This window comes from Oryza glaberrima, chromosome 2 (genome assembly GCF_000147395.1).
Source record: "Oryza glaberrima chromosome 2, OglaRS2, whole genome shotgun sequence".
Lineage (NCBI taxonomy): Eukaryota > Viridiplantae > Streptophyta > Magnoliopsida > Poales > Poaceae > Oryza > Oryza glaberrima.
Window position 1 is genome coordinate 5,949,758 of NC_068327.1, and position 19,679 is coordinate 5,969,436.

Consider the following 19,679-nt stretch of genomic DNA (forward strand, 5'->3'; position numbering starts at 1 on the left):
AACAAACCTGTCCTGAGGCCATCGGACGTTGGCCTTCTCCGGCGCGCGGGGCTCCGTCGCCGTCGCCGCCGCAGGCGGCCGCACCAGCGGAGAAGAGCTGGGACGAGCACTCGAACGAGGAGACGACGCGAAAAGCTTAGGACGCGCACGTACTGGATCGGGCCCAAAGTATATGGGCCCAAAGTGGTTTGAGCCCATTTGCTCACCTGGAAAGGCCCACAGGCCACAGCCGCCGCCGCCGCCGCCGAGCTTTGTGGTGCGGTGGCTCGACGAGGCGATGGACGGCGGCGGCGACGGAGGTCGCCGGCCTCATGCCGTGTTCATGGCGTTCGGGACCCGCGGCGACGTCTTCCCCATCGCTGTACGCGCTCTTCCCTCTCTTCGTATTTTTTTTCGTCTCTTTGTCCGTGGGGATTCGAGCGCAAGATGCAATCCCACTTGATTTTCTTGCGGATGGGGATGCCACCGAACAGACAGCGAACAGTTTACAGCTCGGGATGAACCCATTTAGAGTCTATACGCCTAATTTTGGATATATTTTTTCCCCTTTTTCTTAGGCACTTGCTGCAGCTTTTGCGCAGGACCAACGACAGTATGGTGTAGTGTTCATCACACATTCAGCACACCAGGTTTGATTCTTGTAGAAACTGAAACTCAATATAAACTTGCATAGCTGGCTAGCTTTACTGGGATCACAGTTTCACATATTGAATTTGGTGCAGAGCTTGTCGACACATCTAGCAGACTGTAATGTTAGATATATGCCTGTGTCAAGCCCACCTGTCCTTGCTGCCGAACAGCTCGAGAGCATCTCATGTAAGTGCTGTGAAGTCTGTCCAATTTCATGTTCGTGATTTCTCTTTTTGCAAATATGGTTTATCATGTAAGCATTTTTGATAGGTGATTCTGTTCAATCAAATGTTGAGCATGACTCCTTTTCGCAGAGGAAAAAGACCATTCAAGTGGAGCACAGGAGAGAGTGCTTGTCTGCCGTCGAAAATGTTTTTGGAAATGACATGAGCACTCATGGTGATTTCATTGTGATCAACTTCTTTGCGTTGGTGAGGATCCCATTAACAAAGCTTGCTATAAGTTGAGTTGTGGAGCTCCTGGTTCAACTTTCAGTTAGTCCTTATGTAGCTTAATTCATTCTTCAAAATATTGGAGGTAATAATACAGTCCTGCCACACCAATTCATGTTGAAAATATGGAATTTCATTGTTTGGCGATGCACCCGAAAATTTCCAGTACAATCTCAGTCAGTCAGTCAGTCTTATCTAGGAATAATCTATGGTGTATCTATTAAATGCCTTCTATGGTCATAATACTCCATTAAGTTGCAAGAATCGGAGATAATTCTAGAACCTTGCTCTGCACTATCCATATTTGGCACTAGAACAGCTCCAGGACTATACCTGTTACTCTGTCCTATATGTGGTTATATACGTAATTTGGATCTTTCTCACAATTCAGGAAGGTTGGCATCTTGCAGAATTGTTCCAAGTTAAGTGCATCATTGCTGCTCCCTATTTTGTTCCATACAGGTAACTTGGGGCTTTACTGATTTCAACGTCAGTTTTTATTTATTTTATGAGGATTTTCCCCATATTTTCTATTGTCTTCGTTATGACTTTAATTCATTACTTGTAGTGCACCTGCATCATTTGAACGCCAATTTAAACAAAGTCTTCCTCTTCTATACAAGTACTTTCAAGAAGCTCCCCTGAACATGGTACAAAATTCGCTCTTCTAGTAGCAATGTAATGCTAGTGTATTTTACCTCCTTGAATTCTTTTTTTTTTTCACTTTTGGTTGGTTCGTTTTCCTATGTTCTATCATTACACCTTCAACTTGCTGCTAAGGCTTATATAATGATAATATTTTACAATTCTAGCATTTACCAAAAGTTCACATTGTGTGTGTGATATCATCTAGTAACCGTTGTTATGGAATACTAAACAATAGAGCAGTATCCTGCCTATTGCAATTCCTAAAGTTTAATCAGGACTTCATTTGATCCTTTGAAGCCGCAATCATCAGGTTTCCTGTCCTTAGCATCACATTATCAAATGTACTGCTTTGATATATGTGGACAATATGCCGCCTTATGCTGCCTTCTAATGCATCTTCTGCATTGCACCGGGAAAACTGATGCTGGGAAACATGTCAGGTTTGCTGGACAGACATTACCCACTGGATGTGGGCATTGTTCATGGAAAGTTGGGGATCATGGAGAAATGATAGTCTAAATCTTAGCCCAATTCCTTTTACAGTGAGTGAAAGCATTTACAGTATATAATTTTTGTTTTTATCTATGCAATCCATTCTCCATTCTATTTATGTGCAATTCCCATAGGGTCTGTACTGAGGTCAGATTTTTTTTAATAACTGCAGGATCCAGTAACAAATCTTCCTCTGTGGTATATGCGAGAAGAATCCCCATTGTTGCTGTAAGACTCATTTGCTCTATCGATATTAAGCCTGTATCTTGATATTAACATATATGAAATTGTCACCCTCATATGTCATAGTTTTGAAGAATTTACATTGCTAAATTAAGCCAACTAGGACTTGTGATAGTAGTTATGAGTTGGGCATGGATAAAGCAGTTGTCTGAAAATGAAATGTTATAGCTGCTTTTGAATTTTTGATTACTTGATTATACTGAATAAATGAGCTCCTTGGTCATCATTTGAGCAGGTATGGTTTCAGCAAGGAAATTGTTGAGTGCCCAGGTAAGCAATGCTGAGGTCTTTGTATCTACCTTAAATCCTTACAGATGTTTATACTTAACTAGATGAATACCCCTGCCGTATTGCTGCAGGAAAATATATACAAATAAGCTGTAATATATTTTCTAAGCCAAAACAAAATGACTTCCTATGTTCTATATAATTTACACATGGTTGCAAATATAATGCAAGGTGAACATATTTTATGTAATTGATACTTATGAATTTTGAGCCTAAAAATAATTGAGATTGTATGGTTTTATGAGAGAAGAAAGAAGTGTTTGTACCATAGATCTATCATCCAAAGAGTAGAAATAATTGGGATGATGTAGCTTCATGAGATAAGAGAGAAATAGCATTAACTATACTTAGTGGGAATGAACTATATAATAATATAGGATTCATTCACATGAAACCAAAGTTTGATATTTATTGTGTAACATCATGACAGGATATTGGCCATTCAGCGCTCATGTTTGTGGTTTTTGGTTTCTTCCTATGGCTTGGCAATTTTCTTGTAATAAATGCAAGGAGTTACTGTGTGGAAATGCCAGTAATTCTGGTGGTGCTCTCTGTGTAAATCATGCTGGCCTAGAACACTTTACCATGGGAAATTCTTATTCGTCCTTACCTATATTTATAGGATTAAGTTCCATTGGTAGGTGAGTTTCTTATTCTAACGAATTTATGTCTGTTTTTCTATTTCACAACGACATTTCTCTTAGCCAGTGCAGTGTCCTTGATATGTTTATATATTTTACATTTTGTTTGTTAGACTTTAGAGCTGTATGATTTCTCCATAAGTGTTATCTGATTTGTAACTTACTAAGATACGAGAATCAACCTTGATGAAGTTGACATCTCGCTCATGCCCTTAGAAGTATCGACCGCTCACAAATGCGCATTTTGAATCTGCTGTTGACAAGCTCACTGTTCTTATTTTGTGCTTATTTTCGTAACTTTAGGAGTCAAATTTCTTCTATTTCATTAGCAAAAATTTGAATTAGGCCTTTCTTGGTATACTTATCATGACATCAACCTCCTGCAGCATGGGTTTTCTTAGAAATCCAAAAGCATTTCTGATGGTGCTTAAAGCTGTCATAGAGAAAACAGATTACAGATTTATCCTTTTCTCATCTGGATACCAGCCATTAGATTCTGCAATACAATCTTTTGCTCCTTCAGTAGCAGAATCAAGTGAGTATCAGGCATCTGCTCTTCATTGTGACAGCAATCTCCTTTTTAATGGTCGACTCTTTTGCTTTTCTGGGTGAGTAATATCACAAATCTCTTTATTCTTGCTGGAAACCTGTACATGCACTGGCCAATGACATGACTACCTTTTCAGATCAATACCATACAGTTGGCTGTTTCCTAAATGTGCAGTTGCTATTCACCATGCTGGCAGGTAAAATAAATTTACATTTTCTCACTGTGGCCCAGCATATGATTGAAATTTTTTCCCATTACTCTACAGAATTTCTAATTATCCGATACTTCCGTAACAGTGGATCTACAGCTGCAGCACTTTTTGCCGGCATTCCTCAGGTGATAAATACAGCAGCTTTGCACCGATATATTTTGTATTGTTTGATCACTCGGGTGGTTCAATGTTGTTCTTTCTACTCTTGTTTTTGACATCACTTAGAAACAACCTATGGAGTGGTCCAGGGTGACAGGCAAATATTCAAATAATGTTCTATATTCTATACTCAACATATTACATGGCTGTTATAAAATTATGTTATTAGATGGTTTCAGATTGCTCACACAATCCTGTCATGCAGATTTCATGTCCTTTCCTGCTGGATCAGTTTTACTGGGCAGAAAGGCTACACTGGCTAGGAGTGGCACCTGAGCCCCTACGAAGACAACATCTAATTCTGGATACTGACAATGCCTCAAGCATCAACAATGCTGCAGATATGCTGATTGGAGCTATCAAATCGGCATTATCACCTGAAATTAAAGCTCAGGCAACCAGAATCGCTAACAAACTTTCTTCTGAGGTGTGTTCTTCAGTAACAGATTGTGAATGCTAACCATGCTTATTTTCTTTGAAAAAACTCTGTAGCTAACTTTTTAACATGTTGCTCTTCGCAGGACGGGATTGGAGAAGCCCTCAGGATCTTGAAAGAGAGAGTTTTGCCCCAAATTGAAAGTTAAGTGATAAGAAGCAGGGGATACGACGCACCAATTGCACGTAAAATAGTTATGTGCTTTGAAGTTTGAATTAGCATTTGTCACTCCAATTGATTTATTATGCGCCGTATGAACTGGAAAACAGCCTTGGTCACTAGTATTTTTCTTGTTTGGAATGGAATGGAATGGCAAAACGGCAATATGATGAACCTATGCAGAGACTTCCTTGTGTTGTAGATAGAGTAATCATGAATAAAGAAAACCACAACCATGATATATGATATATCTAGATCCTCACACTCATGGAAATGAAAAATACATGTCAAACATCACAATTCTTCTTGTCGAACAAGAACTAGGATTGGATTGCTTGAGAGATAACAGCAAAAATGGCAAAACCGTGAGGTATTTTCTATCTGTTCACTATTGAACAATAATCACGAAGCAGTCCGAGTGTTGCTTGGGTGTGGTATGAGGATGAAAATCGCTTGTGGTTGTAGGTTTGTAGCTCGATATCCGTTATCATGTCGTTCTTTTTTCATTCTTATTTTTTCAATAAATATAGGTTAAGTGCATCCTAGGTAGAGAGGCTAGAGGTAGTCTTGGAGTATTTATATCATCTTCTTTAAGATCAATAAGGTTTCCTTTTATCTCATCACAAGCAGTGCTGTATTTACCAAGCAGTGAGCTCTTGTTATTTCAACTTTTATGATGTGTAAACTTTAAATATGGGACCCACCAGCATATGAATGGGAACTTAGAAGAGAATATTATTACTTTTTTATTCTTATGGTCTGCTCATATACATATGAACTGCTATATGTGGCTCACTTCCACAGTATTGAACAAGACCATATAGAGATATGGATCACTTTTTCCTCCTATATGGAGTATTGATGATGTGACAACAACAAAGCAGTTCACGCTCACTCCCAGTGAAGCAAAACAATAGCCATCCTGCACACTAAACTTACATCTGCCACAAAAAAAGCTACAGTACTAAGGGTGTGTTTACTTATTTGGATGTAAAGTTTTTAAATATCCGGACACACATTAAAAATATTAAACGTAGACTAATAACAAAATAAATTACAGATTTCGCCTGTAAACTACGAGACAAATTTATTAAGCCTAATTAATCCGTCATTAACAAATGTTTACTGAAGCATCATATTGTTAAATCATGGTGTAATTAGGCTCGAAAGATTCGTCTCGTAATTTACATGCAAACTGTGCAATTGATTTTTTTCTCATATTTAATGCCCTATACATGTGTCTAAACATTTGATGTGATATTTTTTATCAAAAATTTTTGGATCTAAACAAGACCTACATCAATTTCTAGTGGGAGCAGGCTTGCAGCTTACAGATATGTACAGTGCCACCTCACCTTGGCAAATGGCAATCCACAAGACTTGAAAAGTGAAATGGTTCAGGTTGAGTTAGGCAAGTTTGAGCTAGCAAACTACCCTTACCAACTCCATGCACTGCTGCTCCTTGCAAGCAAGTAAGACAACTCCACAAAAAGCGCGGGAACATTCTTTTTTAATAAAATAAAATAAAATCTAGCTAGTTCTCACCTAGTATAAAAATCCAGCAAGCTCCAAATCACAGGAAGACACACCACCAACGACGCGAGCCTGAACGATCTCTTGCACACGAGCTAGCAATGGCGCGCCACCACCTCGTCCTGCACGCGATCACCAAGGCCGCCGCGACGCCGGCGGCGGAGGCGTGGTGCGGGAAGCTCGGCGCGGCGGCGGCGGCGTTCCTGGCCGTGTGCGCGCTGGCGCTGGCGCTGTGCGCGTCGCACGCGGCGCCGGAGCGGCTGCGGCGCGCGCTGGCGAGCGTGAGCCGGCGGAGGACGGAGCCGGTGATCGTCAGCATCCACCAGGTGCAGCCCGGCGTCGTCGGCGCCGGCGGCGAGCTGGCGGGCGACGACGACGGGCTGGGGATGGGGATGGGCGGCGGGCCGCCGTCGTGCGTCTGGCAGAAGAACATCCTCATGGGCGGCAAGTGCCAGCTCCCCGAGTTCTCCGGCGTCATCAACTACGACGCCGCCGGCAACGTCGTCGCGCCGTCCGGCCGCCCCCGCGCCGCCGTGCCGGCGGCGCTCGGCTGGTGAAGAGATGGACACGGCAGCGTGATGACATGCCCGTGGCGACACGAAATTAAGCTCGGAGAATTGCAGAGTGACACGCGCGCGTCGTGTAGATTTTTATCTCTTCCATCCTATTTTGTGAAGATATTTTGATGAATGAAATGAAATAAGCAATTCGGATGCTAAAAATGCAACCTGGAATTTATGCTCTTGATGTATATGGATCAACGTGCCAATGTGAAAAGTGTGCCTGGAAGACATAGCTCTGTTCGTCTGTTACCTTTCCTAACTCACTTCAATTGCGTGCACGTTTCTCAAACTGATATGTTTTTTTTTCGAAAAAAATTCTATACAGAAGTTGCTTTGAAAACATATTAATCCATTTTTCATAAAAAAGCTAATACTTAATTGATCATATACTAATGAGTTACTTGTTTTACATGTGCATGAGATTAGTTTCCAACTGCAACAAACGGAATCAACGGTAGAACATATGATCGAACCATTGATTTTTTTTTTAAACTTTTATACCATGTATATATTCTTCACTGTTTAAAGGTGTGAGGTTAAAAACATAAAATTTAAAAAAACTAAATTAATTTTGAAATCTAAAATCAATAATAATCTACAAATCACACCTCACACAGGGCCTAGCCATTAATGGCTTTCAAATTGCATTCTCAAGTCCTCACACATTCAATGCTGTAGATAGATAGCTATACCAAAACAATCTTTATTCCCCAAATAAAAAAAGCAAATATCCACCCAACAATGAGACCGTGTATTAATTCAGGTCACCCCAAATTTGCAACACATTTCCTCTTTCTTTTCATACCAAGAAAAAAAAAAAAACTCGTGATCGTCATTTCCCCTTTGACTTGCGACGACTGATGACGAGTTGACGACGACCCACTAGTGGCCACTTTCCTTCATTCCCAAGGGCAAAACCGTCATTTCTCTGAGGCAGAGCTTGCCCCGTCGTATTAACGTTGCCGCCTCGCTCCACTCAGGCCGGTTTGAGAGTGTAGCGCCTGCGTCTCTTCTCTCTTGTTGCTTCGACTTCTCCGAGGTTGGAGGAAGGAGGCGAGCTGCGAGCTGTGAGCGCCATGGGCGCCAGCTGCCTCGCGCAGACCAATGCCCTCTTCAGGAAAAGCCTCGTCATCCAGGTGATGGTCTGATGGCCTCTCGAGATCGATCTTGCTCTTCGTTTTTCGGGTTCGATTTCGTCGAGCCGTAGTTTTTATCAGCAGAATTATGCCTTTCTTTGAAAGAACATTTTTGTGGCTTCTTCGTTATCTTGCTTGGATGATTCAGTAGCCAGAAAATTAGAATCAGTGAAGAAATGCTTCTTGTTTAGTGGTGGTTTTTTTCTGCTCGCGGATTTGGGTGAAAAGAAGTCGCATGTTCAGGGGATTAATTCTCGTTATGTTCAATGCGGTGATTCCGATGCTGCACGAGTTTAATTTTTTTTTCTGATTCCAAGATTCGTTTTCCCACCCATTTTGCTATGTTTGTTCATACCAAGATTGTTTTTCTTCGTCAAGATCAGTCATCCATGGAGCTCGATTTTGCTGTTCTTGTGTGCAGAGGCGGGCGGGGAAGACGAACTGCTGCATCGTCCTCTTCCCGCTGCTCCTCTTCTCGGCCATCGGAGGCCTCCAGATCGCCATCAACGTCGAGATGCTGCGGGGGCTCGCCGCCGCCGCCTCCGTCGACTGCGGCGGGTGCGGCGGCGGCGTCGCCGTGGCGGCGAACGCCACGGGGGGGATGGACTGCCCGACGCCGTGCGCGCTGCCGCGTGCCCCCAAGTGGCCGCCCCTTCTGCAGATCCCGCCGCCGGAGCGCCGCGCCGTCGGGGACGGGGACCTCCTCCCGTTCGCCGGCGATCTCCCCGACGCCGCCTCGTGCAGAGCCGCCGGGTCCTGCGCCGCCGCCTTCCTTGTCACCGGCGGCAACCGATCGTTTGTAGCAAGTATGCTCCTTTCTCTTTTCTTTTGGTGCAGTTACAAGGTTGTGCTCTTGTCCTGTTGTTTTTTTTGAAAAAAAATAAATAATTACCAACCTTAAAAATGTATCGGGAATTACTATCTTCGTCCTAAAATATTGCTACTTAGTATAAAATTGCTGGGTCGGCCAAATGAGGGTCGGCCAAGTGTTTACAAGAAAAAGAGGGTTACAAGTGTTTACAAGATCGTCCTAAAGGAGTGTTTACCTAGTACTACGTATAAAATAGGATACTAACTAGCATTATGAGTCTGGACATGAACATATTTTCTAATGTAAAACTTGGTACTCCCTCCATACTTATACAGGAAGTCGTTTAGGACAATGTTTAAGTCAAACCTTGAGAATATAAATCATGAATAACTCTTAAGTTGTTGAGTTTGAAAATGTAAAAAATATATGTATAGATTTGTCTTGAAAAATACTTTCATAAAAGTATACATATATCACTTTTCAATAGATATTTTTATAGAAATAAGAAGTCAAAGTTGTGTTTTGGAGACCGTGTCGCTGTCCTAAACGACTTCCTTTATGAGTATGGAGGGAGTATCTTTTAAGTACTAGGTATCTGGAGGTACCAAAATGTAAAATCTAGGTACATCCGGATACTTTTTGAGGACTATAAAATTTCTCCTTTTTTAAGACTGAAAATGGTTTACATCTCTGATCTCTATTGACATGCATATGTTGACTTGTAGTTTTACTCTGACGGTGAACAGTCTTTCAGTCTTTGATAGCTTGATCTGCATGCAGGGGTGATGGACAATATGTTCCCTGCTCATAATTCTTCGGCAAAACTACCGTCTGACATTTCCGCTTTGTCTGATTATGTTCTGGTTAGTGTCCTTGATTTCAGTGTGACCTTTGTTCTGGTTGATTTTTTTTAGAGAATAGTATGTATTAGTGCTGCGTATGTTATGTAGAAGATGGAAAAGTGTTGAGGCATTTTGTGATGTATCTATAATTGCAGGCAGAGGCAGATGATGAGTTGGATTTCAATTCCTTTGAAGTCAGCTCCTTTCTTCAGAAGACATGCACCCCAAACCAGACACTTTCTTTTACATATCAAAGTGGCAATACAACCGAGACTAAACGTAAGTTTTTCTACATGTAAGATACAAAAGTTGGGTTGCACATTGTTTAGTAGAAAAATGTGCCGTACCAATGGTGTCAACTATTCTCAATACTGGTCTATTAAGGTTCTAATGAGCATGGAAAAGTGAATAAATTCATTTACAGACATTTTCTCTGTTTTCAAAACTAGCAATGTTATTACAACTTAGTTATTCTAATGTTTTCTTGGACATGGAATAGATGTGCAATGTACCCAAGGATTAATGCTCTGGCGTGACAGTTTGTGGCTCATCAGCGATGAACTCTATAGAGGTTACTACCAAGGAAATAGTAAGAAGAAGACCAATGAAATCGCTGCAGGTAATCTCCAATGTGCCCTCAATCAGTTCTTCAAATCTGCCACTCATTAACATTGAATTCATTGTTTGCAGCTTATGACTTCTTAAGTTCTGATCAAGGCAACTTTAACGTGTTCATCTCGTATAACTCAACAAAAAAGTTTGATGCTTATGAACAAGACATCTCACTCACTTTTAATCAAAGAGCATGGCAAGCACCTAGATTGGTTCAAGTTTCACGATTAATCAATATGGTATCCTTTTTTCCAAGTTGAAAAGTTGGACATGTCGATAATTTACATTCATTATATTCTCCCTAATTGTTCATGAATATTTGTCCGTATATCATCGCATATATAACCTTACCAGTGTTGCATGCATACCATTCTCAAATCTGTATTTTACCACTCATTTGTGTACTATTCTGTTTACTAGCTATTAGATGATTTCTTATGCTTCATCACTGCTCTGCATTTCATATAGTTTAAACATTGCAGGCTTCAAATGCATACCTTCACCTAAGGGCCAGTGGCCTCAAGATCTCATTTGATTTTGTCAAAGACATGCCCAGAGCAGCTCGACCAATGAGGCCAATTGATATATCCTCATTAATAGGGCAGCTTCCTTATGTATGGACTATGGAACTTCTTTTCCCGGTATGAATATTGCACCAGTTTATTTGAATCATGTGAGACTTTTTGTGTCACTTTTACAAGCAAATAACTGAGCTGCAAGCTTAATTTGTAATGTTTAATGAATTAATACTCTAGGTAATTTTGACCAACATTGTATACGAGAAGCAAAAGAAGCTAAGGATTATGATGAAGATGCATGGTCTTGGTGATTTTTCATATTGGACTATCTCATACTGCTATTTTTTTCTTCTTTCGCTACTCTATGTGATGTCCTTCACGTTATTTGGTTCTGTTCTTGGTAAGACAATCTTTTTTATCTAGGATGTATTCAGTGATTATCCAAATAAAACTAAGCAAAGTTTTTGGTCTCAGAATTCTGCTGATATTTCACCTATTTTTCTTAGTTCCTGGTTTGATACAAGAAAAGAGAAATCTCATGGAAAAATTATAAATTGGAGGCAAGTTGCTTATACTTGTACCTTTATCTGTTTTCAGGTTTAAGATTCTTTCGACTGAACGACTACAGTGTGCAGTTTGTGTATTACTTCGCCTATATGAATTTGCAAATTTCGTTCGCATTTCTTATGGCATCATGCTTTTCTAGTGTGAGGACAGCTACTGGTATGCTTTGATATATAAGTAATCTCAGTATATCCATTTTGTCGGAATATGAAATTTACTCTGATTATTTGGCATATCGTGCCTCAGTGACAGGATACTTCTACATAATTGGTTCTGGCCTTTTAGGAGAATTCTTATTCAGGTCCTATGTTGAAGATGTTTTCCTCTCAAGTATGTACAAGTTTATCTTTTATAATGATACCGTAATTCTTTGTTCTCTGTATCCATTTTGTCCCTTCCATTATTGCAATTGTGCTTATGTTTTTCTCTTGCTAGTCTTGCTATAGTGGCCATAGAATCTTTCTTTTTATTTGGCTGTGTATGAGGCTATGAGCTGTCGTCATGGTAACTTTCTTAGTTTTCCTTTAATAGAAATCATTTTTCCCTTCTATAGCACTGCAATTTTTGACACTCACTGACATGTATGGTCAGTGCTCCCAAGCCCATATGTTACAAGGAGTGGCAAATAAGGGATCGGGATGAAACGGTTAGGAAGGAATTGCCACATAGGATAGAAGTAGTCATCAACCTGTGCATTTGCACCAACTAGTAATTTATAATTCTATATTAAAAATGTAGAATTCAATATGTTTTATGAACATGCAATATACTCACATATATAAGTGGCACTTTCTTTTCTTGTTCTTTTATGGGTACTAATCTTGTTACCGAAAAGAATGTAATAATATGCTGTGTTTGACTGTTTGGCTTTCCTTCACTTTTGCCTAACCGGACAATGGTACATTGATACATTCACTAGTAGATAGCTTCTTTATCGCCCTCTAGCTGGTCTCTTACATTTCTATCATCATCAATTCCCTCTCGTTTGGTAAGGAGCAGCCATGAGTTTACTGGAATATGTACCTTTTTATATAATGGTAGCACCAATCTCTTCCGATCTCTGCAGCAACTAAGGATGCACACAACCATAATGAACATCAGCCAGCCTCTACTTGTAAACCGGAAATTTATTCACTTCTTTTCGCGTAAATCCAAGTAGATGTTAAATTTCATTCAAGCAAAACCAATTTGAACTCTCCATATGAGAATAATCCTAATATTACTGCATTTAACTGGGCCACATAAGGCACCATTAACATGCCTGGATAGTACAGCTCAGAAAGCCGTTTCATGTTTTTTTTTTTTTTCAGTTGAGTCTACTTAATAATCAATAAAATCCATACTGTCTTTTTGAATCAAAGCTGTATTTTGTTTCATGCATGTTTTCCTTTGCATATAACAGATGGTTGTTATGTTCTTTATACCCGATGAATGTAGGATTAAAATGGTGGTGTCTAATTAGTAAAGATAAATATGTGGGATATTTTTATGCAGCCAATATCTATGATTTTAGTGTTTTTCTCATGTCAGTGTCTATCAGCAGTTTCCAATAATTTTGTGGAAATTTTGTATTTGTTCGTCTCAAGGAAGCTGGATTACGCTTTTGGAGCTTTTCCCTGCATTTTCACTGTATCGCATTATCTATGAGTTTGCACAATCTGCATTGCTCGGGAATTATATGAACTCTTCCGGGATGAAGTGGGTTGACTTGAATGATCCCAAAAATGGAATGAGAAGTGTTTTGACCATAATGGTACTAGAATGGTTTCTGTTCCTTTCATTGGCATTCTATTTGGATCACTTCGGTTCCTTCCAAAATGGAATAAGAAAAGCAGCAGTACTATTTCACTCACGCGTTGATAAGAATCGTTTTCAAGCTACTCAGCATAACATCCAGCTTCAAGAGTTCAAAGCTTCTGCTGACAATGAGAAGACAGATGTTATCAAAGAGGTATGCTCTTTTCTTCTGTATATTCCTGTAATTTCTAAAGAAAAAGCTGGATATGAAAGGAAGGATATTCATATTAAGCAGGGGTAAGTCTCGAACCTAGACCAGCTAGCCCACCAACTTGTGGTGCTAGCCGGTAAGACTCCTGATCTTTCTGACCATTTATGTTAAGCTTTCTAATCATAGGCCAGAAGCAGCTTATATGCCAGTTTATCCTTTATAGTATGGCACGTCAAAAGTTAGCTTGGATACTTGGAGTCTCACTTTATCTTATTTTTACCTTCCTTTTTTCCTTCTACCAAACTTCAATGCTGTATGGAGTACAAATACATAAGATAGTTTAGACAAGCATAATATGTTGAAATTAGTCCTGCATCTGCATGTATGTATTTGCACAGAGCATCATGAGTATTAATTTAGTTCTATCATGATTTCTCAGAGAGAAACGGTTGAACAGATCTTACAAGAATCAAAGAATAGCTACTCGGTCATCTGTGACAACCTTAAGAAAGTGTACCATGGAAAAGATGGGAATGCAAAAAAAATTGCTGTCAGAGGGCTATCTCTTTCTATGCCACGTGGGCAATGTTTTGGTGTTCTTGGACCAAACGGCGCTGGAAAAACCACTCTCATTAACATGGTAATTATGATTTAATTTTAGATCTTAATAATAAAATAAATAAGTAAATAGTATATTTAGATAACAATAAATATCTAGTATGTAAACCATTTTTTGCACAATTCCTCTTCCCAAATACAGGTCACTTTCAAGGCCAGGAACAGGCATATACATTTCTTTAAATCTGAAAACATTTCTAGGTAGTAAAAAATGATCAAGATTTTCTGTTTGTCACAAATGATCCCCTATTAGATCACTTACAAATACAACTGATGTTTCATTTGGTCACATGACATTATCGGATTTAAGGGGGTTAATTCTTATCCTGACAACAGTTGACTGGATTTACTAAACCTACATCTGGCACGGCGTACATTGAAGGAATGGACATACAATTCGAGATGAACAAGATTTATGCAGGAATTGGTGTTTGTCCACAGCACGAGTAATCTAACCTCACTCTGATGTTTCTGAGTCACATTTTTGTTTAGTTTAGACAGCCTTTAAGGCAATTTAGTATTGGTGAACTTAAATTTAACTTTCCGCCTTCTTTTATTTTCTTGTTGCAGCTTGCTATGGGAAACACTGACTGGTCGTGAGCATTTGTTGTTCTATGGTAGACTTAAGAATTTGCGGGGTGCACCATTATCTCAGGTAATATATGACCATTTGGTAAATAAAGTACTACCTCTGTATTTAAATATAAAATTTTGTTGATTTTATCCAGTCTTAGTGCACAACTTTAGCTACTATTTTTCTATTAGAATATAACGATAATATCTATCGAAATTATAATATTGTAAAAGCAATTATAAGTAAAATTCTACCCATATGATTTTTATGTTTTCAAACTAAATATCTTGAGAGCTATGATAGTCAAAGTTTTAAAAGTTTGACCCAATAAAGTCAATAACGTCGGAGGAAGTAATATATGGTGATTTTTTTCCATGGATGAACATAATGGATTCGACTTCAAACACTATTTACAAGTGAAAGATGAGCTTATCATCTGCATATAAGATCCAAGACACATTATCATCCAAGGCGCTTTAGCACAGATTATTATAAATACTAGTTCAACAAACATTTTCCCAGTAGTTATTCTGTTCCTATGTGGTTATGATTTCACGAGAAATTATTGTAAATACAAGTTCTGAAGCAATCACCTAAGATCTCCTATTTCTTATTTTTTAGGCCATTGAGAAATCTTTGAAAAGTGTGCGCCTGTTTGCTGGTGGCATTGCCGATAAGCTTGTAAGCAAATACAGTGGTGGCATGAAACGTCGTCTCAGCGTTGCAATCTCTCTAATTGGTGACCCTAAGGTACAATTCATATATGTCAAATTCAGGGAAATTTTGAACATTCTTGCATGTATAAATCATGCAGTTTGAACATTCTGCAGGTAGTTTATATGGATGAACCAAGCTCAGGGTTGGACCCAGCATCAAGGAAAGACTTATGGAATGCTGTCAAGTCTGCCAAGCAGGACAGGACCATAATTCTCACAAGTACTGCACTTTGCTTTCAACTCTGATACAACAGTATAACCTTAGTCCAGTTAATCACCATGGAAATCTTTTGCACCACATCATATTATCACATCATACTTTCGCCTATTTCCAGCGCATTCGATGGAAGAAGCTGAATTTCTATGCGATCGGATAGGAATTATCGCAAACGGTAGCTTGCAATGCATCGGGAACTCTAAAGAGGTACATCTACACATGTAAACTGATCACATTTTTCATATATGGCCATTGATCCCAAATGCTAACTTAGTAACTTGAACCCCCAAAATCTCGCCTTTCCAGCTGAAAGCAAAATATGGAGGCTCATATGTCCTCACAGTAACAACCGCGACGGGCGAGGCGGAGGAGGAGATGAGGAGACTGGTCCAGTCCATCTCCCCTACCATGAACATTGTGTACCACATCTCCGGGACGCAGAAGTTCGAGATGGCGAAGCAGGAGGTGAGGATCTCTCAAGTTTTCCGGGCCATGGAGCACGCAAAGCGCAGGATGAACGTTCTTGCCTGGGGCTTGGCTGACACAACGCTGGAGGATGTCTTCATCAGAGTTGCCAGGGAGAGTGACAGTGCATCATCCTCCGTGGCCTGATCAGTAACCATGAAGAATTGTTCATCTCATGGTTGGAGTAGCCTAAGATGTTGGGGAACTTCTTGTTTTTTTAACGAACCAGTACTAGATGTCCTAATTTCATTGAATAAAGTAGGAGCAAAAATTTTGTATAAGTAAAAAGGAGAACCGCACAAAAAGTAAAACCAAGGATGAGCTACGAGCAGGGGTGGCAAAATGCAAGGGCTGAGTTCAAAAAGAGTTGTACTGAAAATTAATACATTTTTTAGCTAAAAATATTTAAAGGCTGAAGTGGGTTGTGAAAGCGCCCACGGGCCCTAATTCACTACTACCCCTAGCTTCGAGAGACGTTTCGCTCTGGCTAAGAGCAAGTTTAGTAGTATAGCTAACTACCGGCTACAATTCATCTATAGTCAATCTAATAGCTCATTCATACAATAGTTACACACTACACTATTAATACCTGATCCCACCTATCGTACACACACTGTGTCTTGGAGTTCGTGCTACAGCTGGCTATAAATCTGTAGTCCGCTGCTCTTCTTTCTCCTCATTTATCTCCTTAAAATATATTTGCAGCTGGCTTATAGCCTGCTATTGTACCTGAAGCTCAGGTCTTGACTTCCTCCTTGATTTTTGTCACCGTCGTTATTGTGGAGAGCTTTTTATGTTGGAACTTGGAAGGCTCTTTGGCTCATTTTCTTTTACAAATCCCAAGCAGATTCTGTTTGGTATACCTTAGGGAAACTTCAGGCCTAATCTTTCAGTGGTCAGACGCAGAATCAATCCACTTGTTCGTCCTCTCAAAACAAGCATAATATTAGTATACATTATAATCAGAACCTGTGGCTGATTGAGCAGGATTTGACACTACAGTTCGAACTGTATACTACTCTATTGACTGATGGACTGCCCACTCCTAGCTGGCTAGCAAGTAGCAAGTAGAGAAGCTGCATTGTCATAGCAAAACCGCGTCGTTGCGTTTATCTTGTATATATATGGGGGGCAAAGCCTTGGACGTGAGAACTACAGCCGAGTGATCTACCAGCTTCAGATTTCAGAGAGCGATTGATCAAGTGTAGTAGAGCGAGCTCCATCTGCGGCCATGGGAGCAGCTCGTCGGCTTCGCTTCGGGCTACGAGCGCCAGCGGCGTCGGCCATGTCGGTCCTACTACTGCTGCTGCCGTCGACGCTTTCGCTCGCGCTCTCGCCGCCGCCGCCGCCGCCCTTCTTCCCTCCGCAGTGGGCGCCGCCGGTGGCCGGCGGCGGTGGCCCTTTCGCTGGTGAGGACGCACGCCGGTGGAACATTTCCTCTGATTTGTACTCTGGTTTCAGATGAAGTTATTGGTTTTTAACATTACTAATAGAAGTTTAAAATGGTATATTAGATTATTTTATTGTCTTTCATTTATATTTTACTATAGAAATATGGGACATTTATTTATGAAAAGGATAAACTTGAAATAAAAGGTAAAATAGTGTATAGACGTTCTGAAACTACTTGCAATGCATTTCGGATAAGAGGAAATAGTCATATATGAACATATGCTGCCTATTGGGTAAAGGAAAAAAAATAATACATTAATACTCAAAACAAAACCATGTTTAAAAATTTACTGCATAAATTTATTTAAAGTTGTTGATTTTGTAAAAGGTGGAGGTGGATATGGAAGTGGAGCCGGAGGTGGTGGACCCGGCGGGGTTCACGAGCCTCCAATCTCTTACGTGTACAACAACCCGTACATACCTATAGGCAAGTGTATTTCACTTGAAAATTTAGATACTCGTAGAAAAAATAGTTTATCCATCTAGAAAAATACGTAAGAGTTTTCTGTAAAATAATAAACATGGAATGGAAATAGAAAAGGTGTATAAAAGCTGTAAAACTACTCAACTGTACTGCATATTAGAACCAGAGGAAATATCTACATATAAATCGGTTAGCTATTAGTTAAGGAAAAATATAACATATTCTAATACACGAAATTCAACTTGGTTTAAAATTCACATAATTGCTTTGTAGAACATGGAGATGGATATGGAAGTGGTCCCAACGGGGCTCACAATCCTCCAATCTCGTCCGTGCATGGCAACCAATACATGCCGACAGGCAAGTGTATTCCACCAGAAAATGTAGTTACATGTAGAAAAAAGAAGAGCCTTTTAACCATCTTTCTTTTCAAGCACGACACTTTAACCATCTTGGGTGCACAAGATATAATCCTATATACATATAACTAATAAGATGTATCGAACTTATTTGTCTAAATATTAACCATAGAACTTTTCCTAGGTTATAAATAGTACCATGACTTGGTACTATTTTTAAAGTTGATAATTAAGAATCCTCGAAAAAACATGGTAGGAAAATCGTCCGTTTGTACCCACAAAAGTATATGTAAATATTCGTTCACTTTTCCCCTCTAAATTTATAGCAGCATTATTATAAACTGAATTGCTTTTGCTTCCGTAGGTCGACGTGGAATGTATCGTTGGCCAGGCCCCAGGACATAGCAAGCCAATCTAAGGGTCTGTTTGGGGGAGCTTTAGATTTTGAGAAGCAGCTGTTTGGTAGCCAGCTTCTGAGAATCTGGAAAAGATCTGTAACCCAGCTTTTATATCTTCTGGCTTTTTAGTTCATTTTTTAGAATCTTGGACTGTTTAGGGCAGCTTCTAGCAGAAGCAGCTTTTAGGAAAAGCTGCAGCTGTGACAAGCTCTCCCAAACAGGGCCTAAGTAGCACATAGATCACATCTATTTTAAATTCTTCTGAAACTTGTTGATGTGTGTCCATTGCCAAAGACCGGAGATATAATCTATTTTCATTATTAAAAAAAATAGCACATAGCTAGAAATTCATGCCCAAAAGTTTGTATTCGAGTCTATGTAAATTTGCTCCAAACGTATCTGAAACTGTTGAATAAAGATGAACTATCTGCTCATACGAATAAAATTATTTGAAACTAGGAAAGACCGATATGTGGTGGTTCAGCTGGTTCAAATCATGCTGCTCATAAATATCACACCACGAAAATGCTTTCAATAAAATTGTAACTATATTAAGAGTGTTTCTTATAGGATGTGTTAAAGCGCACATTCATGCGTATATGCGCATGTGTATGTCTTCCCTTAAATGAAAAAAATATGTAATTTTTAAAAAATAAAATGAAAAAAAAGTTTGGAATTTACATGAGATTTTTTTGAGAGGAAAAAAAACTCGCTACTAGAAAGTTAATTAAGAGAGAGAATGGAATACATCTATGAGGACGGCCTGCCCACAGCCCAACATCAACAAGGCCCGACCCAACCTTGTTTTGTCACCCTCCCTTTCTCTCTTTCTCCAACTCTTCGACGGCGTCGACCCTGTCGCGCCGCCGCGGAGCGGCGGAGGAAGACGAGACGATGGGCGGCGCAGGCGCGGCGGAAGGCGGCAGGTTTGCCAGGCCGGCGCCGTCTTCTCCAAGGTCAGCGTGCTACTGCTTTTCTGACTTTTTTGCGTATGCCTGTGTGTGCTGGATTTCGTGTATG

The 19,679-nt window shown here is 39.9% G+C and overlaps 3 protein-coding genes across 5 annotated transcripts; all 3 read left to right on the top strand.

The window, feature by feature from the left end:
* Positions 1-13: 13 nt before the first annotated feature.
* LOC127763387 (sterol 3-beta-glucosyltransferase UGT80B1) lies at positions 14-5,528 on the top strand. Of its 3 annotated transcripts, none has more exons than XM_052288071.1 (15): positions 14-361; positions 558-629; positions 723-816; positions 901-1,061; positions 1,474-1,544; positions 1,651-1,732; positions 2,171-2,272; positions 2,395-2,450; positions 2,701-2,735; positions 3,184-3,394; positions 3,781-4,002; positions 4,081-4,140; positions 4,241-4,280; positions 4,520-4,741; positions 4,836-5,528. In XM_052288071.1, the coding sequence occupies exons 1-15, from the start codon at positions 173-175 to the stop codon at positions 4,896-4,898; spliced, it is 1,680 nt and encodes a 559-aa protein (XP_052144031.1). In that variant the 5' UTR covers positions 14-172; the 3' UTR covers positions 4,899-5,528. The 3 variants fall into 3 exon arrangements, with proteins under 3 accessions (XP_052144031.1, XP_052144032.1, XP_052144033.1); XM_052288073.1 differs by having other exon boundaries at positions 304-361; positions 945-1,061; positions 4,836-5,526; XM_052288072.1 differs by lacking the exon at positions 4,836-5,528 and having other exon boundaries at positions 4,210-4,280; positions 4,520-4,627.
* Positions 5,529-6,543: 1,015 nt separating this feature from the next.
* On the top strand, positions 6,544-7,167 carry LOC127764690 (uncharacterized). Its single transcript, XM_052289602.1, has one exon. The coding sequence runs from the start codon at positions 6,544-6,546 to the stop codon at positions 6,997-6,999; it is 456 nt and encodes a 151-aa protein (XP_052145562.1). The 3' UTR covers positions 7,000-7,167.
* Positions 7,168-8,006: 839 nt separating this feature from the next.
* LOC127763299 (ABC transporter A family member 8-like) lies at positions 8,007-16,506 on the top strand. Its single transcript, XM_052287953.1, has 18 exons — positions 8,007-8,141; positions 8,563-8,947; positions 9,733-9,815; positions 9,950-10,073; positions 10,294-10,413; positions 10,485-10,645; positions 10,889-11,047; positions 11,162-11,324; positions 11,522-11,647; positions 11,735-11,818; positions 13,075-13,439; positions 13,876-14,076; positions 14,391-14,500; positions 14,625-14,709; positions 15,250-15,378; positions 15,459-15,564; positions 15,680-15,768; positions 15,868-16,506. The coding sequence occupies exons 1-18, from the start codon at positions 8,082-8,084 to the stop codon at positions 16,171-16,173; spliced, it is 2,856 nt and encodes a 951-aa protein (XP_052143913.1). The 5' UTR covers positions 8,007-8,081; the 3' UTR covers positions 16,174-16,506.
* Positions 16,507-19,679: the final 3,173 nt, after the last annotated feature.

What these genes read in the sequence shown, in the direction of transcription:
- LOC127764690 (XM_052289602.1), top strand. Translation starts at nt 6,544, where the DNA reads ATGGCGCGCCACCACCTCGTCCTGCACGCGATCACCAAGGCCGCCGCG.
- LOC127763299 (XM_052287953.1), top strand. Translation starts at nt 8,082, where the DNA reads ATGGGCGCCAGCTGCCTCGCGCAGACCAATGCCCTCTTCAGGAAAAGC. An exon ending in GGAAAAGCCTCGTCATCCAG is followed by an intron (nt 8,142 to 8,562) that starts GTGATGGTCTGA and finishes TCTTGTGTGCAG; the next exon opens with AGGCGGGCGGGGAAGACGAA. An exon ending in GGGGTGCACCATTATCTCAG is followed by an intron (nt 14,710 to 15,249) that starts GTAATATATGAC and finishes CTTATTTTTTAG; the next exon opens with GCCATTGAGAAATCTTTGAA.
- LOC127763387 (XM_052288071.1), top strand. Translation starts at nt 173, where the DNA reads ATGGGCCCAAAGTGGTTTGAGCCCATTTGCTCACCTGGAAAGGCCCAC. An exon ending in TTAGCCCAATTCCTTTTACA is followed by an intron (nt 2,273 to 2,394) that starts GTGAGTGAAAGC and finishes TAATAACTGCAG; the next exon opens with GATCCAGTAACAAATCTTCC. An exon ending in GGAAATTGTTGAGTGCCCAG is followed by an intron (nt 2,736 to 3,183) that starts GTAAGCAATGCT and finishes ACATCATGACAG; the next exon opens with GATATTGGCCATTCAGCGCT.